Source organism: Balaenoptera borealis (assembly GCF_965194805.1).
Source record: "Balaenoptera borealis genome assembly, chromosome: 16".
Taxonomy (NCBI): domain Eukaryota; kingdom Metazoa; phylum Chordata; class Mammalia; order Artiodactyla; family Balaenopteridae; genus Balaenoptera; species Balaenoptera borealis.
Window position 1 is genome coordinate 83044526 of NC_138872.1, and position 16873 is coordinate 83061398.

At 47.8% G+C, this 16873-nt stretch overlaps 1 protein-coding gene across 16 annotated transcripts in view; it reads right to left on the bottom strand.

The window, feature by feature from the left end:
• TRRAP (transformation/transcription domain associated protein) overlaps nucleotides 1-16873 on the bottom strand; it is a 120210-nt gene that overhangs the window by 41803 nt on the left and 61534 nt on the right. For 9 of the 16 annotated variants that reach the window (XR_014235851.1, XM_082360873.1, XM_082360864.1 and 6 more), the window contains 15 exons: nucleotides 16569-16679; nucleotides 15527-15673; nucleotides 13867-14080; nucleotides 13171-13296; nucleotides 12587-12733; nucleotides 11681-11880; nucleotides 11003-11124; nucleotides 10471-10684; nucleotides 8429-8608; nucleotides 5795-5941; nucleotides 4470-4589; nucleotides 3988-4293; nucleotides 3684-3821; nucleotides 2889-3001; nucleotides 2326-2461 (listed from right to left, as the gene is read on the bottom strand). Coding sequence is in view for 15 of the 16 variants with exons in the window: in XM_082360873.1 (XP_082216999.1) it covers nucleotides 2326-2461; nucleotides 2889-3001; nucleotides 3684-3821; nucleotides 3988-4293; nucleotides 4470-4589; nucleotides 5795-5941; nucleotides 8429-8608; nucleotides 10471-10684; nucleotides 11003-11124; nucleotides 11681-11880; nucleotides 12587-12733; nucleotides 13171-13296; nucleotides 13867-14080; nucleotides 15527-15673; nucleotides 16569-16679 (2421 nt within the window). In the remaining variant the exon portion in view is untranslated. The remainder of the gene's footprint in view (nucleotides 1-2325; nucleotides 2462-2888; nucleotides 3002-3683; nucleotides 3822-3987; nucleotides 4294-4469; nucleotides 4590-5794; nucleotides 5942-8428; nucleotides 8609-10470; nucleotides 10685-11002; nucleotides 11125-11680; nucleotides 11881-12586; nucleotides 12734-13170; nucleotides 13297-13866; nucleotides 14081-15526; nucleotides 15674-16568; nucleotides 16680-16873) is intronic. The other 7 variants (XM_082360869.1, XM_082360868.1, XM_082360866.1 and 4 more) reach the window with 1 other exon arrangement.

Below are 16873 nucleotides of genomic sequence, written 5' to 3' on the forward strand. Positions count from 1 at the left end.
TGCCCACCACCTTCTAAAGAAGGCATCAGAACCCATTGCATTTTACCAGCCTCTTACAGAGCATTTTAAAAAATGTAAATTAAAAAATTAAACTCTTTTCAAAAATAATCTCTGTGTATAAAAAAATGAAAGAATATAGAAATATTCTTAAAAGAATTTTATAGGACTTGCTGTAACAAGATCAATAAGACATTCATTGTGAAGCACGTCTGGGAAGCAACAATAGAAATTACACACATCTTAGTGCCATGCTGCTCTCTGTACAAATGACGTAAGAGCAGTGGCGGTAATAATAATGCGCTGACATAACACTTGGCCTTGTTTTCTAACATCTGACTTTTTCACAGCAGAGTCACGTCCACGGCCCCTCTTAGTTCTCAGTAATCCAGTGATGAAGAAATTCAGGGAGGCAACCTTGTAAACACATCTGCTTCCTACATGATCCTCTAAAATTACACCTAAAATCTTACATTTTCTGGACTTAAACACTATTTAAGATAGGCTTCTGTCAATCACACCTGCCCTCTGTAACATTAAGAACAAAGGCCTCTCTTCTCATTTCTCCTCCACTGAAAAAAATTATCCCATTTATTAAATCAAACCAAGAAATGAACGACTACAAGCAGCCCCATAATCGCAAGACACAGGAGGAAAAAGAAAGGTAATTTGATTTTTTTTCTTTTAAATACTGGTAAATGAGTAAATAACTTAGTACTATCAAGACCATTTGAAATTAATTTACTGATTACCCAGAGTGCTTATTAATATACTTTGAGCTTTTTCTAACCAGTAAGTGTCTTAAAATTTTGGGAAAATAATCAAGAATTTGTGAAAGAAGATGATTTGTCAGACCTATGGACAGTATGATACTGCACATATCCTGCTAAGTGAAACCTTGGAAAGGAGAAAAAGAAACCGTTAGAGTGAGTTATAAATACTTATTTATAATATAAATACTTTTACATTGAGATAAAATAAAGGAGAATGTTTATCAGAATAAAGAACAATCAACTGTAAATGCAACCTGTCAGCAAAATATTTATTTCTGTTCACCTACAGAAATGATTGGTTATTTCTCAGAGTAACACCAACTCCCTGCATCAGGTGAGCCATTTCCCAGGTCCCACCCTGAAAGTCCAGACCCTGGGCTCTGTAACCACTCTGTAGTTAACAGCTTGTGACTATTTCAGTTCTTCGATCTTTTTGCATTTTGTTTAAAAGCAGCAGAAGTAACAAAATAAGCATGGTATCCACAATACAAGTTAAAATTTTAGGTTAATCCTTTCAAACAAAGTGGCCTATAATCTCAATGTGCTTTTGAGTCTCCACATTAAGGAAGGAGAATCATTGGTGTGACTGTAAATAAACCCTTACTAGGTAAAGGGGGAAGGTGAGAACAGGACAATAGTGTAAACCCCTAAACCCCGTAACACTGACACCACATAGAAAAGGTCAAAAACTGAGGAGCAGCAGCAAAGAAAAGGGGCCAAAGGAGAAAATCACAGAAGGGTACAGATGCAGGAAAAAATAAAGAGCAACAAGAATAGCTGCTTTCACAGACCACCCAAGGCAAGGCTTTGATGATGGTGATGATGGTGGTGATGGTGGTGATGGTGGTGATGGTGATGAAGACGATGACGACGTGGGGCTCAGACAGCACAGCTGCGCTGTCTGACACCATAACTTCTGATGCCCTGACACAGGCTTCCCAGTGTGAGAAAGAAAACTGTACCTCTGTGCCTGCTCTCCCGTCAGGCACTGAGTTCCTCTGGATGGAGTTTAATTTTTGAAAATGTAGACCTCAACCATGTTAATGGCTCAACTTCACTTTCACTGCACAATTACCACTTTCGTAATGCAAGACATGCTTTGAATGTGATACCGTTTTCATGTAACAAACTTACTGACAGCAGCTACTGTGCCAGGCCCTGCTTGCACAATTCACCTTTGCTATACTCACTGCTGCAGACCTTCTGCCAACCAAGTCCACCAGTACAACTGCCTCTGTTTTTCCAAATTTCTCCAGACATTACTGTTTTCTCAGAGAATCCAAGGTCTCCACCTGATACTTTTTACTGTAACTCAATAATGAACCAATACTTAAGTTATAATTTAACTCAAACTCAGGAAAGATGTTAGTGATAACCCAAAATAACTCTTGCTTCCCAAGCGCTCTCTTTCATCTGTCAAAATGCCCAGCTTGCTGTGAGTGAAGGGAAATCTCCAGAGACTCACAGCTTTGGCAACAGGGCCCCACTCAGCTGTGGAGACTGTGACCTGAGCATGGACGAGTCACGGGGTGGGCGGGGAGGGGTGGGGTCTCACCTGCACCAGCGCCTCCTTCATGGCGGTCCAGTTGGACACCCGCCAAGCACACTCCAGGACCAGGTAAGGGTTAATGTGACCTTTGGACTGGCCGTACTCTGTCAAGGCTTCCCACTGGTTCAGCTCCTTGGAGCACCTAGAGATCAGGGATCGGGGGCCAAAGCTTAGTGACCACACCCACAGATGGGATTTTAAGTCATTTCCATTCCACCGAAAGGAAAAAGTATTTCCCCCCACCAGAGAAGGGCGGGCTTCTGCGGGATGCTGAGGTGCCCCAGGGCAGTAAACTACGCGCCCCCGGAGTAGCAAGAACCGCAGCCCCTGCGGCAGAGCTCAGAGCTCCGGAGCCTGTGGAGAGCAGGGGTCGTTCACTGTTTCTCCAACACACTCTCAATTACTCAAGACTTTAAAAGCTGTTTATAGGTTTTTGTTTGTTCTTTCCTTCACGGGGCCATAAAGAAAGCAGCAAAGTTCCCTCTTAAAAACACTCATTATGAGAACATTTCAGACACTTCTCACTGGTTTCCTTAACTGATTCTTGAACACGTCACTGTTCAGCTTACCGAATCCAGTGGTCCTCCCAAAGCTGGTATTCTGGGAAAATAGCAGGGGATGCATTACTCCTCTCATGTTCTTTCTTGGCTTTATCCATTGCCTTTTCATATGATTCTTGTGCCTAAAAAAGTTAAACTGCTTTCAAACTGCGGTTTAACTAGAAACTTTTACATGACCATTGCTCAATTATTTAGGGCAAGTTGCATCACAGACCCAGGGGTGTCTCGTTGCTCTTCTCGAAGGTCACCCAACACCCAGAATTCTCCATTCAGAGAACAGAAGAGAGTGGAGGAGAAGGTGCATAATTCCCCACACACAACGGAAGGAGCGGGAGGGAGACCGCCGAGACCCCGGGTTCATTTTTCCATCCGTCAGCGATGAGAGCAGGGGCCACAGCCCGTGCCTCTGCCTCTGGAGTTTCTGTGGCTCGGTGCCCTACACGCGGCTGCGACAGTGACCCACACTACAGTGAAAGGACAGGCACGAGGATTAAAATCTCACACTGATCACAATCTACCTACCACTTCCAACAGGATCAATGACTGTAGATAAGAAGCATCCACATTAGCAACTAACAGTAAACGATTCAGGACTGAGCTTTAAAAATGTTCACGTCACATACGTATGTTTCTCTGAAACTGAGACTTTAATCAAAGAGTCTTTATGTGGATAAATAAATGCTTCAAAGAAAACAGTAAATTTCTTATTTAGACACGAACTGACTTGAGGACATGATAATAAAGAACCACTATAAACGCCTTTCACCACCCATGCGACCTGGACATCCCGCCCGACGGCACTACCTGCTCGAAGAACCCGTGCTGCTCATAGGCGATGGCCGTCGCCGTCTCCGAGTACTTGCAACGCTTCTGCCACAAGCCGGCCCACATGTCTTCCTCTTGTAACAGAGAGTAAAGCTCAGCGAGGGAATCCAGAATCTCCTGAAACACAGGTCACAGTTTCTGAGTGCTCGTGACAACTGCTTTCCCCCTGCCCCAACAAAGCAACTTCACGGTACCTAATTTAAAATCACTGGGGAGATGTTTGCTGGGACCACGAAGTCACCAGCAAGGAAGACGTGATCAACAAAACAAGGCGGGGCCTCACCTGCTGAGGTGGAGTGATGCTCTCCTGCTCATAGAACTCCGTTGTTTGCTTGGGCTTAATCTGCAGGCTCAGCCCTTTCTCAAAGGCCTGGTGCTCGAGCATCAAGGTGGAGCGGAACCAGAGGTTGTGGGTCTTCCCCAGGTACTTGAGCACGCAGGGCCGGATGGGGATGGGAGGGACACACTGGGACATGGCCTCCACGAAGCAGTTGAGGGCGCTGGGCTGGCAGTCCCGCTGCACCTGGTGGCTGCCGCTGCACAGGAATGGGCTGACCTCGCCCGCCAGAGCCTGGAACCCAAGAGCAGGCTGACCTGGGTCTCGTGCAAAAATCAGCACGCTTTACTCTCTCACTCAGCATCTGGGATATTTTTGATTATTCACTCTTGGATAATACTAGTTTCCTCAGTCTTTGAAACTTAACCAATTACTTATCAAAACCTAAAACTACATTTTTCAAAAGAGGACTTAAAAAACAGACTCACATGCTGCTGTCTGTCAGACAGGATTTTCCACAATCTGGGGAAAAGCTGGACCCACGTCTTTTCGGCCAGCGTGGTGGAGATGTGGCACAGCTGGACGAAAGCGCCGAGCAGGGCTCCAGTCTGCGGAGAGGAAAGACCGGTGTAGCGGGCAAGGGCTGGTGCTGAAACCCCTGCCACACGGGTGCCCCACGCATCTTTGGTCAGGAAACGTTACTGCCCCACCTTACCACGCGCTCCTCCACTTCCAAACTTTCAAAGACCTGAACAAACGTCATGCCAAAGTGGAACACAGATTCTGAGCACCACGGAGCCCCGGTGTGCTTAGCAGCTGAGCCAGGACCTGGTAAGGGGCTCCCCAGTGACACACCTACATTTCTAACTTTCAAGGGCATTTCCTATTACTGATTCCAGCAGGCCCGAGAAGTACGAACACAATGCTGATGCTGAAAGTGCAAACGAGAGGCACACAGGCGCCATCAAAGCAGAGGCTGCTGAAGATAGGACGAGGAAACAGGAGAAGCATACACATACTAGCTAAGCTATTTGCCAACAGGTGTAATTCTGAAGAACAAATCAGGAACCGTGAAAGTTCAGAGTCTCTACAACTGACAGCGGGCAAGAGTGGGAGAGGTGCCTGGAGTGCACAGGGCTGAACCAGAACACCCCACAAACGGGGTCGGACTTGGGAACCAGGGGCCCAGAGGGTATATCAAATCCGCAGACGCGTTTGATTTTGTCCACAGCTCCGTGGTTTCTGAAGTATGAATTTCTTATAAACAGCCAGGTTTCTGGCTGCTTGAAGCCCAGCTCCCCACGCGGCATCAAGAAGCCGGTGCAGAGAGGCTCAGGCACACACTTGCCGTCCCTCCATGGGCCCTGCCGCCCGAAACAGAGACACACATGTCACAGTCACGTTGTCCTTTTTACCCAACAACAGGTCAAGAAGGGAATTCACTCTCATACCCACATCATTAAAAATGCAAAACCCAAGGATACAAATATTCCAAGGAAAATGGAAGAAAACATTTAAGTGGAGAATACTCCTACTTGCTACTCAGGCTGCCCAGTGAGGAAGGCCATGCCGAAACGAGCCTGGCTGACCTCACGTGGCTGCTCCCCTCACCCCGGTCGGGGCGTCAGGTGCCTCCTGGCTCCAAGTCAGCGTGGCAGAGGCCAAAGTACTCAATGGCCACGAGTATCCACAGGCCTGCCTATAGAAACGCTCACCTCGAGCAGTGAATGGGGGAGTCCACGGGTTCACGGACTGTTCAAAATGTTCAGGGGCAGAGGGAGAACCACAACTATCCCCCCAAATTTGCACAGACCTTCACTTCCCGGAGCGTATCAAGGAATTTGTCGTGTCTGTTGGTTAACATATGCAGCTGGTTTCCAATGTCCTTTTCCGAAAGTTCTTTGGTTTTGGGCGTGCTGGTCTGATCTCCAGGAGCTAGTTCAATATCTATCTCCACATCCTAAAAAACAGAAACAAACATGTAAAATCAAAAGGTCAATTGAAGAAAATCAACAATCACAACTCTTGTAAACTTCTTGTTACACTTTCGGTAAATAAAATTTTAGTTTCTTGGAAGTTTAGGATTAAATAATCTTGAATTCTAAAATAAACAACAAGCAGATTAAACTAGACCAGACCTAGCTCTCTTTCTTACATGACACTATAAAAATGTCACCATTTTGTTTTTATATTTGGATTATGGAAAGCAAAGTTAAAAAGAAATTACAACTTTAGGGACTTCCCTGGTTGCGCAGTGGTTAAGAATCCGTCTGCCGGGCTTCCCTGGTGGCGCAGTGGTTGAGAATCTGCCTGCCAATGCAGGGGACACGGGTTCGAGCCCTGGTCTGGGAAGATCCCACATGCTGCGGAGCAACTGGGTCCGTGAGCCACAACTACTGAGCCTGCGCATCTGGAGCCTGTGCTCCGCAACAAGAGAGGCCACAATAGTGAGAGGCCCGCGCACCGCGATGAAGAATGGCCCCCGCTTGCCGCAACTAGAGGAAGCCCTCGCACAGAAACGAAGACCCAACACAGCCAAAAATAAATAAATAAATAAATAAATTTATAAAAAAAAAAAAGAATCCGTCTGCCAATGCAGGGGACATGGGTTCGAGCCCTGGTCCGGGAAGACCCCACATGCCGCAGAGCAACTAAGCCCGTGGGCCACAACTACTGAACCCGCGCTCTAGAGCCCAAGAGCCAGAACTACTGAAGCCCACACACCTAGAGCCTGTGCTCCACAGTAAGAGAAGCCACCGCAGTGAGAAGCCTGCACCCCGCAACAAAGAGTAGCCCCCGCTCGCTGCAACTAGAGAAAGCCCGTGCGCAGCAACGAAGACCCAACGCAGCCAAAAATAAATAAATAAAATAAATAAAATGCAACATAGCTGCCTGGCTGTCTTGCTCATTCAGATTAATAATATTGTCAGGAGAATGCACAGACCCTTGTTGGCATGGTGTTTTACACAACTCGTCCCCCAAAAAGAATGAACCTTATTTCTCTCTGAATTTTCTGGGAAGTCACAGTCAGAATCCAATCATCAGACTAGGCTCTAAGTCACATTATTGGCCATTTGGTGTGCACCCTTGAAAATGCAGAAGAATCACTTCCTAGCTGGCAATTTATTTCACACAGGAGGATGACAGAAAGAAAAAAAGATTCTATCACCAAATGATCTAGTGCTTAGCAACTGCTAAGTGAAGAGAATTTTTATTTATTTGTAAATAAAATAAGTGGATGTCTCACATACAGAACAGGGTACCAACTACCCCTTTTAAAGCCAAGAGGGTACCCTCCTCCTTCAGCACTGACTGGCTGTCTTCTAACACCCACCACGCCAGGCAGGCTGAGCTTCCGAGGGCCAACACCCTAAAGGGAACAGCTTACAGACCGACCCCCGCGTGGTGTCAGCCACTCCACACGGGGCACCGACAGTCATCGGGGCCAAGGCTCTGCCCTGCCACTCGGGTCTGGGCTCCACAGCCGCCCCCCCCAGGACTGGGCAGAGACACAGGAGGTTCACAGTAGGTGGACCGCGGAGCCAGCTACAGCCACAGTTCCTTCATGACGGCGTCACTTCCTGGAGCAGTGCTTTGTAATACAACACGGGCTACTCCTGACTTGGGGAGAACAATCACCAAACAGTAAAATACCCTTTGCTCAGCAGCACAGCCCATGATAAAGTGATCTCTCTCAAAACTTAATGACGAGACAAGGCGCTTATCAATTCTCCTTTAAAAACATCTAACTGAATGAAAATAACCAAGTGTCCATCAACAGATGAATGGATATTATTCAGTCATAAAAATGAATGAAACCTTGCCATTTGCGACAACATGGATAGGCCTTGAGGGCATTATGCTAACTGAAATCAATCAGATGATTTCAATTTTATGTGTGGAATCTAAATACACACACACAAGCTCCTAAATACAGAGAACAGACTGGCGGTTGCCAAAGGCAGAGGGTGGCAGGCAGGTGGAATGGGTCAAGGAGTCAAAAGGTACAAACTTCCAGTTATATGATAAAGAAGTCCTGGGAATGTAACGTACAGCATGGGGACTGCAGTTAACAATGCTGTGCTGCGTATTTGAAAGCTGCCCAGAGAGTAGGTCTTAAAAGTTCTCCTCACAAGGAAACACTTCTGTAACTATGTGTGGCGATGCATGTTGACCAGACTTACCGTGATGATCGTTTCGCAGTACATACAGATACCAAGTCATTACACTGTACACCTGAGACTAACAGGATGTGTGTCAATTATGCCTCGACATTAAAATAAGGAAAATATAAGTATTGAACACAGTACCACATTCGGAGCTTTCAGGCAGAGACAGGTTTTAACACACTGCTCTTGCCCTAAAAATATTCTAAGGCTGATACAAAATTCTCCAACAGGGACGGGAGCCCCACTGTGAAAAGGCGGCACTGTGCACTAGGCGTTACCTCCTCCTTGGACTCGCTGTTCTCCCGCTCCCGGGGCTCCTGCTTGACGTGCGTGACCATGGCGAAGGCCGCGCGGTCGTGGCTATCGGCCAGGTTGATGACGTTGGTGATGGACGGGAGCATGGCACCCTGGCAGCTGGTCCCGATGGGCGTGCCCTTCTCACACACGGCCAGGAGGAGCTGGAGGGGGTTTGCGGGAGAGAAGACAAACCTGGGATGCACGCCTGGTGCTGTGGCGTGTGGACCCCATTAACCCCGAGTTGCCTCGACCAGCACGTGCTGATGACCCCAGCGCCCAGCTCGCTCTACACCCCCCAGCTTAGAAAGGAGTCTGGACCTCTCTCCCAGCGCCCCCACCCAGGCAGGCACCCGACTCCGTGCCTAGGCATACGCTCGGCATCTCCCTCCCTCCCAGACAGGACCCCTCCTTGTCCTCTCAGAGGCATGTCGCTCCACCCGCCCATCTTCCCTCCGCTCTCGTCTCCCACCCACATCACCGGATCCTGCCGGCGTCACCTCCTGCCCAGACACAGCTTCCTAACTCATCGCGACTTACTCTTCTCCAACTCATCTCATTCCACAGGCTGACCTCGGCACCCCCTCCCGACACCCCCAGGGGCTTCCCACAGCCCGCAGGGGACAGTGTGAGTTCCCTAGGGGGGCGCCCGTAAGGTAACAGTCCCCACACGCACGCAACACCCCCGAGACTATTCCCCGAAGCCCCGACCCGGCTCACACCGCCCCCGACCCAGCCACTCTTGCATTCTTACTGGACACCCACTATGTACTGTGTGAGGCCCTGGAGATTCGTTTGCCAACCTCACAGAGACGGTGCCCCCGCCTGGTGAGGCTGGAGCGTCAGAGGGAAGGACAAGACCAACATCAACACGTAACACATACGCTCATCGTGATGGTGCAGCCCAGGGGACGGGCAGGCGACAGAGGACAGAAGGGCGCCTGCTTCAGTTCAGCGTGGGTGTCAGGAATGTGGCATGGGTGAGAACCCGGGAGGCCAGTGAGGCTGTAGACTAATGAGCTGGGGCAGAGGGGCAGCACAGGGCTGGAGAGGGGCCAGTGAGACCGTATCCTGGAGGTGGGGTTTTGTGCTGGGTACAAAGGCAATGAGCGACACAGTCTGCTTTACTCTATCAGAACAAGTTTGCAACAGTAAAAACTGTGGCGGGCAGGAGGGAAGGTGGGTGAACACTAAGGACACCACTCCTGTCATCTTTGTGAGCCAGAGAGGGAGGCAGGAGAGGGGAGGGAGAAAAGCGAGTGGCCTTGAACTGGTAACACCTGGCGACGGACCAGACACACAGGAAGAAGGAGGCAGGACAGCAGGTTCCTAGCTGTGCCCTTCAGCCCGTCCCGTCCTCTACATGGCCCAATGTCTTTTTCGTCTTTGTCACTTCCTACCCCCGGGCTTGGCACCTAATAGCAATCGGTAAGTCTCGTGAAAGAATGAAGAATAAATCAGGGAACTCTGCCCACTGTATTGCCATTAGTGAAGTTCCAGATACTGCTATTTACAGCACTCAGAAAACGTACACTCAGCACCAACGGAAACATGCCAACAAGCTCTCACTGAAACCCAGTGCCACGATTCCCTTCTCTTCCCTCAAAGAGAATTTCACAACCTTGTCTCACTAGACAAACTGGTCTGGTAACCTATTTGCACAGCATCGGTAACCTACTTTGGGAAACCCAGGTGGCCTGGTGCAGTACGTTGGTGATTAATCCAAAGAATGAAGCCAGAAGTCTGACTACAATCCTGTGAACAACATCAGAGACCATCTGAACTGCTGCCCACTGAAACAGTCTGACCGTTCACACAGGGCCTCGTCTCCAGCACCCTGACCCCTTGCACTAAGGGGTCAGAGCCCACAGCGTTGTCAGGCTGGTCTGGCCTGGCTGCTTTAAGTCTTTTCCCTTCCTACTAGAGATTAAAGCGGTCTTGTGGTAGAGATGTCTGATCTGTCTTTGCATGTGTGGACACCCGGCCCCAGGCCCCCTGCACGGACCATGAGCTGGGTCCGTCCTACCTCAATGCACTGCTTGATCCAGAAGTGGTTCCCCATGGCCTCCCAGTTCTGGGAGCAGGTCACATAGAGCAGGCGCTCGTAGACGCGCCGTTTCATAGAGTTGTCGAAAACCTCGAAAAACTTGGCCCTGATGAGCGGCTGGGCGCAGCGCAGCCCAGAGAGAAAGGCAGGCTCAAGTTTCGCGGTCAGCTCGCTGCCAGAAAGCGTCTCATCCCTGCAATCCAAGGAACGACACCGAGATAGCAGAGTTACGCAGGATGGGGGACCCTCAGGTCGTAAACAAACGAGCAGTGAACAAGTGGACACCAGCTTTCCGAAAAGCCGCCATGAAGGCCAAGAGTGTGTTCCAAATCGTCCTGGGCTGATGCAGCGTTTGAGCAAAAAGGCTCATTAATGATGCCAAAATATGTTATGTGATTTACATGAACATTTAAAATTTAAATATAATGAGATTAAAAAGTCACATTACTGGCTAGTCAGAGAGCACGCCGGGGACCGACACGAGCAACATTTGATTAACTGCTGTGATTACCTGTAGACGTAGTTAACAAGGTCTAAAAACTGTGCATTTAGTTCAAGGTCTTCTGGAAAACGCTTTTCTATGTAGGTCATCATTTTCACAAGCAAAATGGACTTCTCCCGGAGTGTAGGTGTCTGTACAAATTTGTTTTTTAAAAGAAAAGCTCAATTATTTCTGTTTGAAAAAAGACATGTTCCCAAGTATTTCAGCCATATGCTCTACCAATTTTTAAGCTCTTACGATCTTGTCAGGTAAGATAAGACAAGGTTGTTTCTAAATGGTTCTTCGGATGCTTAAGATCAAGACAGGTGCCAACATAAAAGCAACTAAACTAAAAAACAAATCAGAAGTTTGAAAGCATCTTACTAAATCAAATAATAATCCCCCATCATTATTATTCTTGGCTTAACTTCACCACCACAGAAGACTAACAAGTAAGGTTCATTTAACATTTTAACAGAAGTAAAACCTTATAAGATAAGTGACCAGTTATTCCAAATTTCTGTTTAAAATCTGTTAAGCACAGTGAGAAAAATCCACCGTAAAGGAAGATTCGGTGAATGCAAACACTGGAGAAAGAAATGTTTAGTTTGAGAACTTGCAGAAGAGCTTAGAATGCGACGCCTGAATTTCCTTTTACACACACAGGAAGATCACCTGGCCAGAGCACAGCCCCTCTTGGCAGCTCACCTGATTGGCTGCCATCGGGGAATTATTTTTAACCCATTCTTCCACAATTTTAACCACGGCCCGGAGCATTTTGGCGTCGGGGGATTTCTCAATGAGGGAGGTCAGGATGGCCTGGATGAAGTTCTTCCTCATCTCCATGCTCATCACAGCCAGGCGCGTCTTCACCAGCTCCAGACTCAGCATCACCAGCTCACTGGTTCCTGCTCAAGCGGAGAAAGAGCCCAACGATCTCTACCAACTTGCCTGAGCAGGCAACCAACCACCCGCACTGCATGGCACCCTGGATTCTGCCCATTTCCTCCCCAAAATATCTTCTCCTGCAACTAGAGCTCTGGGATGTGAAGTGCCTCACGGCTTTCTGACTACTCCGCTTTGACAGGGGGGCCCTGTAAGAGCCTCCTCACAGGGGAAGGGATGATGGAGCTGGTGGGACCGCTGCAGGCAACCCCGCATACAGCCAAGCCCTGAAGTCACACGCATGGCACTGGTGCTCCGAGGGGCAACTGGCAGAGTGACAACCGCAGCTCCCTGCCTCACACCAACACATCCCCGATTCCTGAAGCTCACAGCTCAGGTCTGGAACCGGTGACTTAATTCCTCTTCAGAAATAATAGCTCTGATAATAGCAATCTCTGTTTTATAGCAAAATTGTTAGATAACTCTCATCTAGTGATGAATGTTGCTCAAATTTCTTCACTCTTACATTCACAATTTTTAAAAGCAGCTCATTTTAAAAGCGAGTCTTATTACGGTTGTAAATGAAGTGCTCAGAACCTCTCTGTGAAGAGCAAATGATGCTGAACTGCATAAACACAGCAGACATTCATGTTGGCTTTAGAATCTAATCACAGCCGGCACGTTTAGGTGCCGAAGCCTCAGGGGAGAACACGGGGCCGAGCCTGTCACCTGAGGTGGCTTCCGTGCTGCCCGAGGCAGCCTGCGGGCTCAGGTGCTCTCGGACCATCTTCTGCAGGGAGCGCATGAAGACCGAGATCAGCCTGTCGATGTAGCTCGGGTTGTTGCTGCAGGCAGACTTGAGGATCATCAGGGTCCCTGAAAGGTAGAGAGTGACAGGTGTTTTTTGAGAAAAGTCTTTAAAAATTGAGTAATTCACAAAAACGTACTACTTAAAACATTAAAAAACGTGCTAGACAAAAATGTGCCATTTCTGACCAAAGTACAGGTTTAATCCCAAATGTCAACATTACAGGTGACCCTTAAACAACACAGGTTTGAACTGCATGAGTCCACTTACGCATAGCTTTTTTTCACTAGTAAATACTACAGTGCTACACGATCCGGGGTCGGCTGAATCTGTGTACGAGGGGCTGCAGACACGAAGGAACCACGTAAAATATACAGAGAGCCGACTGTAACTCATAAGAAGATTTTCGCCTGCAAGGGGTCAGCGCCCCTCGGGCCCAGAAGGAAAAGCTCATCCAGTGCGCAGCTGGACCACGCTGGGAAAACCACGATGGACACACGCTCACCAAAGAGCTGGGAGGGGTTGGCGCTGGCGGCCTTCTCGTAGTTGGTGAGGCCCTCATAGATGACTTTGCCCACCGCCGCGTAGAGGCACTCCAGCTCCTCGTACTTGGAGGCCACGCTCGAAGTGCCTGAAACAGTAGTGGGAACCTGGGCTCTGGGGTCCGGCTCGCGGGCCCGGCCAGGCTCTGGGACGCTAACTCTCCTCAGGGCAGCATTGAGCTTGGCTGTCTGGGACCTGTGGGGACTGACACGGGCACCTCTCATCACAGGACGCGTGGTTCCCAGTTTACGGAGCTCAGTAACCACCTTTCATGCCACCAAGCCTCGCCTGAATACCCTAAATAGACTTACATATGAGATGCCAAAATTCTATCTTGTCAGCTGTTCAGCAGTTGACGAAATATTTTAACCTAACTTCCTTTAAATACCATATGGAAATGGTATGTTCAGCTGATGAAGAAAACTGTATTTCCAAAGCAGACAAAAAACTGCTTTGGAAAAAAACTGCTAATGTAAAGACTGCTACCATGAAGTTTTTATGTCAACTTCTTTTAAAGAAAGTTTAAAGGTACAAAGAAAAGCAGAATAATAAAATGCTCACTATAGTAACAGGAGGGTGAGCGTTCTCAGCTAACAAGCTCTGTGTCCACCCACCCACTCGGAAAGAAAGAAAGGTGCCAACGGCAAAGGTCACATACTTGGCTCCGTTGGGAAAATACTCATGAGGCGTGAGAGAAGGCTGTGGACGGCTCGTAACACTTTGGTGTTTCCGCACGTCATACAGGCCGCGATTCCACGCTGCAGGGGCTTGAAGCTGCTCAGGACGGCTGGGGACTGCAGCACGGTCAGCAAGAAGCTCAGCACTTCCAATCCTGTGCATATGTTTCCATAGTTCACTTGATTGGGCTGCTCCTGGAACGGAGAACACAGGCCACACACAGATGAGATAAACACTACAGCGAATTACAAACAGAAACCAAGCGAAATTAAAACTACACGCGTCAATAAGTACTTGGAAATGAAATAAACAACCACTGAAGAATAAACACATCAGAAAGATAAATGACCACCATATTTTATTAACACAGTACGATTTCATAATCTTCCTTTTAATAAATTTTCTTTAAATATTTAGTCAAACTTCCCTTAAGCTCATGAAAGATATTAATATTCGATATTAAGTAGTACTAAAATTTTGAAAATCACTAAAATCTGGTTTAAAAAGGCAACTATTGCAATGAATTTTGCTTTTTTCTCATGTTTTTAGTTAAAATACATATATCCTTCCAAAAGGAAGTATCTTTGAAACTATGTATCATGAAATCAATCTAACAGATTGTCAGCATTAAAAAAAAAGAGAGAAAAAAAAACCCAAAAGAATAAAATAGAAAATAGAGCACAAGTTTTACAGCAAGGATTTAAGTTTGGCCTCACGACACGTGTGTCTGTGGCTGACGCACACACACGCCCTGCAGGTGCACCATGTGTGTGCACTGCTGTGAGGCAGATCATGGGGAAAGGCAGGAAGTCAGTGTGAGCAGACCCAGCGCCCTCAGAAAACGTCAGCCTGTGAAGGGGCTGAGCTTGATTCAATGGTGACTACATTTGATAGGAAAATAATTTGACCTTTCAAAGAGAAAAAGAGGAAAGAAATCTGCAAATAAGTTAAGCACCAAGCTAGAAGCGAAGCACGTGCTGCAGACTCAGGGGGCCTATTACTCTGTTTCCATAACACAGGTTAACCTGTTTAACCTTTCAAAAAACTTGAGCAATGATGCTAATCTTTGCAGCACAAAATAACAAAAACGCTTACAGTAGGTATGATCATCCTGAGACCAAAAGCTTTCAAATTTCACCACAGAACTAGATAAACTGAACTGTATCCTGGTAATGAAATGGATAAGGCAAGAGAACAGCTTCTGCAACCTCCAGAAAATTACAGAATCGTGGTTTTTAGAGAAACAAAAACAACCAAAAAACCCAACAAATAATTAGCATCTGGGGCTATCTCTAATTACCTGACTATACAGTGCTATGTCCATCATTCAATCTATTTTAAAAATTCAACTTTACTTTAAAAGTGGCTGCATAAGTCAACTAAAAATGTTTATTCCATGCCAGCGGGTAGGTGGGTTTAAGAAATTAATCTGTGAAAGGCAAGAGAAGTATTCTGTTTTCAAAACTCCCAACTCTCCCTGGGGTGGAGGTGAGAGCTAAAGATTTAGAGCCATTTTCAGCGAATGACACTCCCTCCTCATTAGCCAGTGGCCAGAGGAGGAGGCGAAAGGGGCCATGACCAGCCGCGGGCAAGGAGATTGGGGTTGGTGGCCCGCCCGTGCTCCGGGCCCTCGCACCTACCACGCTCATTAGCAGCTTGTCGAACCACTGGAGTTTGAGCTCCGACTTGGACCACATGTCCGGTCGCAAGGCCGTCTTCAGGAGAGTGACACACCGGCGGGACAGCACCTCCCCAGGAGACCCCGCAGTGTTGGTGTTGTCGTTAACCTGGAAGTTCACTCACGTTCAAGCCCGAGTTTCCCAGCACACGTGTTCACAGGCCTCTCGCCCGCTGCTGCCCCGCGCCCTCCCACCCCAGCGCTCCACCTCCTGGCCACCTCCCCTCCCGTCTGACTCAACCTCGCCTCAACCCAGCTGTCTCTGCTCCCCCTGGGGACACCCCCACCTCCCTCACAGTGGGCCAGTGGTGCTCTGCCCTCATTTGTGCGATTAACCCATTAGCTGGGCCTCCCAGGCCGCGCCCAGCACGCTGCAGCACACAGGAAAGGATCGGTTGAAGAGTCTAGGAGACTGTTTTCAGTACTTGGAGGGCCTCAATAGTGTTGCAAGATATACTATTTTTTAATAATTATAAAAACTACTTTGTAAGGGAAATTTCAGTTACAAGGTTTTTTGAAATATAAAAATGAAAAGTTTCAGGAATTGATTGCCAACAACTTCATGAAAATATATTACTGATTTGAATGATAAATGCAAGTTATAAAGCATCTGAATTACTAATGTTGTCCATAACTTACGTAGGCTGGGTCATCCCAACACCTTTATGACACAGATAACTCGAAAGTCAAGTGATCTGCCCAAGATCACTGAACTGCCATGTTTTCCCAACACCAAGATGCTATTATAAGCTATACCATTACTTCATCACCGCTGGAAAAAAAAATGTTTTTTAAAATCCTATTATAAAACACGGGCAGATTTCAGATATTAGCAAGTCACGAAATAAACGGAATTCGGTATGAAAGGGACAAAACTAGCTCTCAGACCCTGGTTTGTCTATTTCTTTTTTGACTAAACCATCACAGACAATCAAACTCACTGGAGCCTATCAAACAGCCTTTGTTCGGAAGGATCCCTAACCTGAGACACGCAGATACCACACCTGACAGGCCACGCGGATGAGGAAGTTCACCACGGTGTCCGTGTGCTGCTTGTCAATGGGCTTGGCAAGGAGGGAGTCCGCACCCGGCAGAGACTGGCTCCGCCCAAACACCTGGAGACGGCGGGAAGAGAGTTCTCAACAGCGCAGCCCACTAACCGCACGCGGACCTCCTCCCCAGGGCAGACCCCATCCTGGACGTCAGGGACACCACTGGCGGGCGTGGTCTCCGCAGAAGAAGGACAAGCAAAGTAGCCGTGGAGAAAGTATGGGGTCACATGCATGAGACTGAAAGGGCCCAAGGTCCA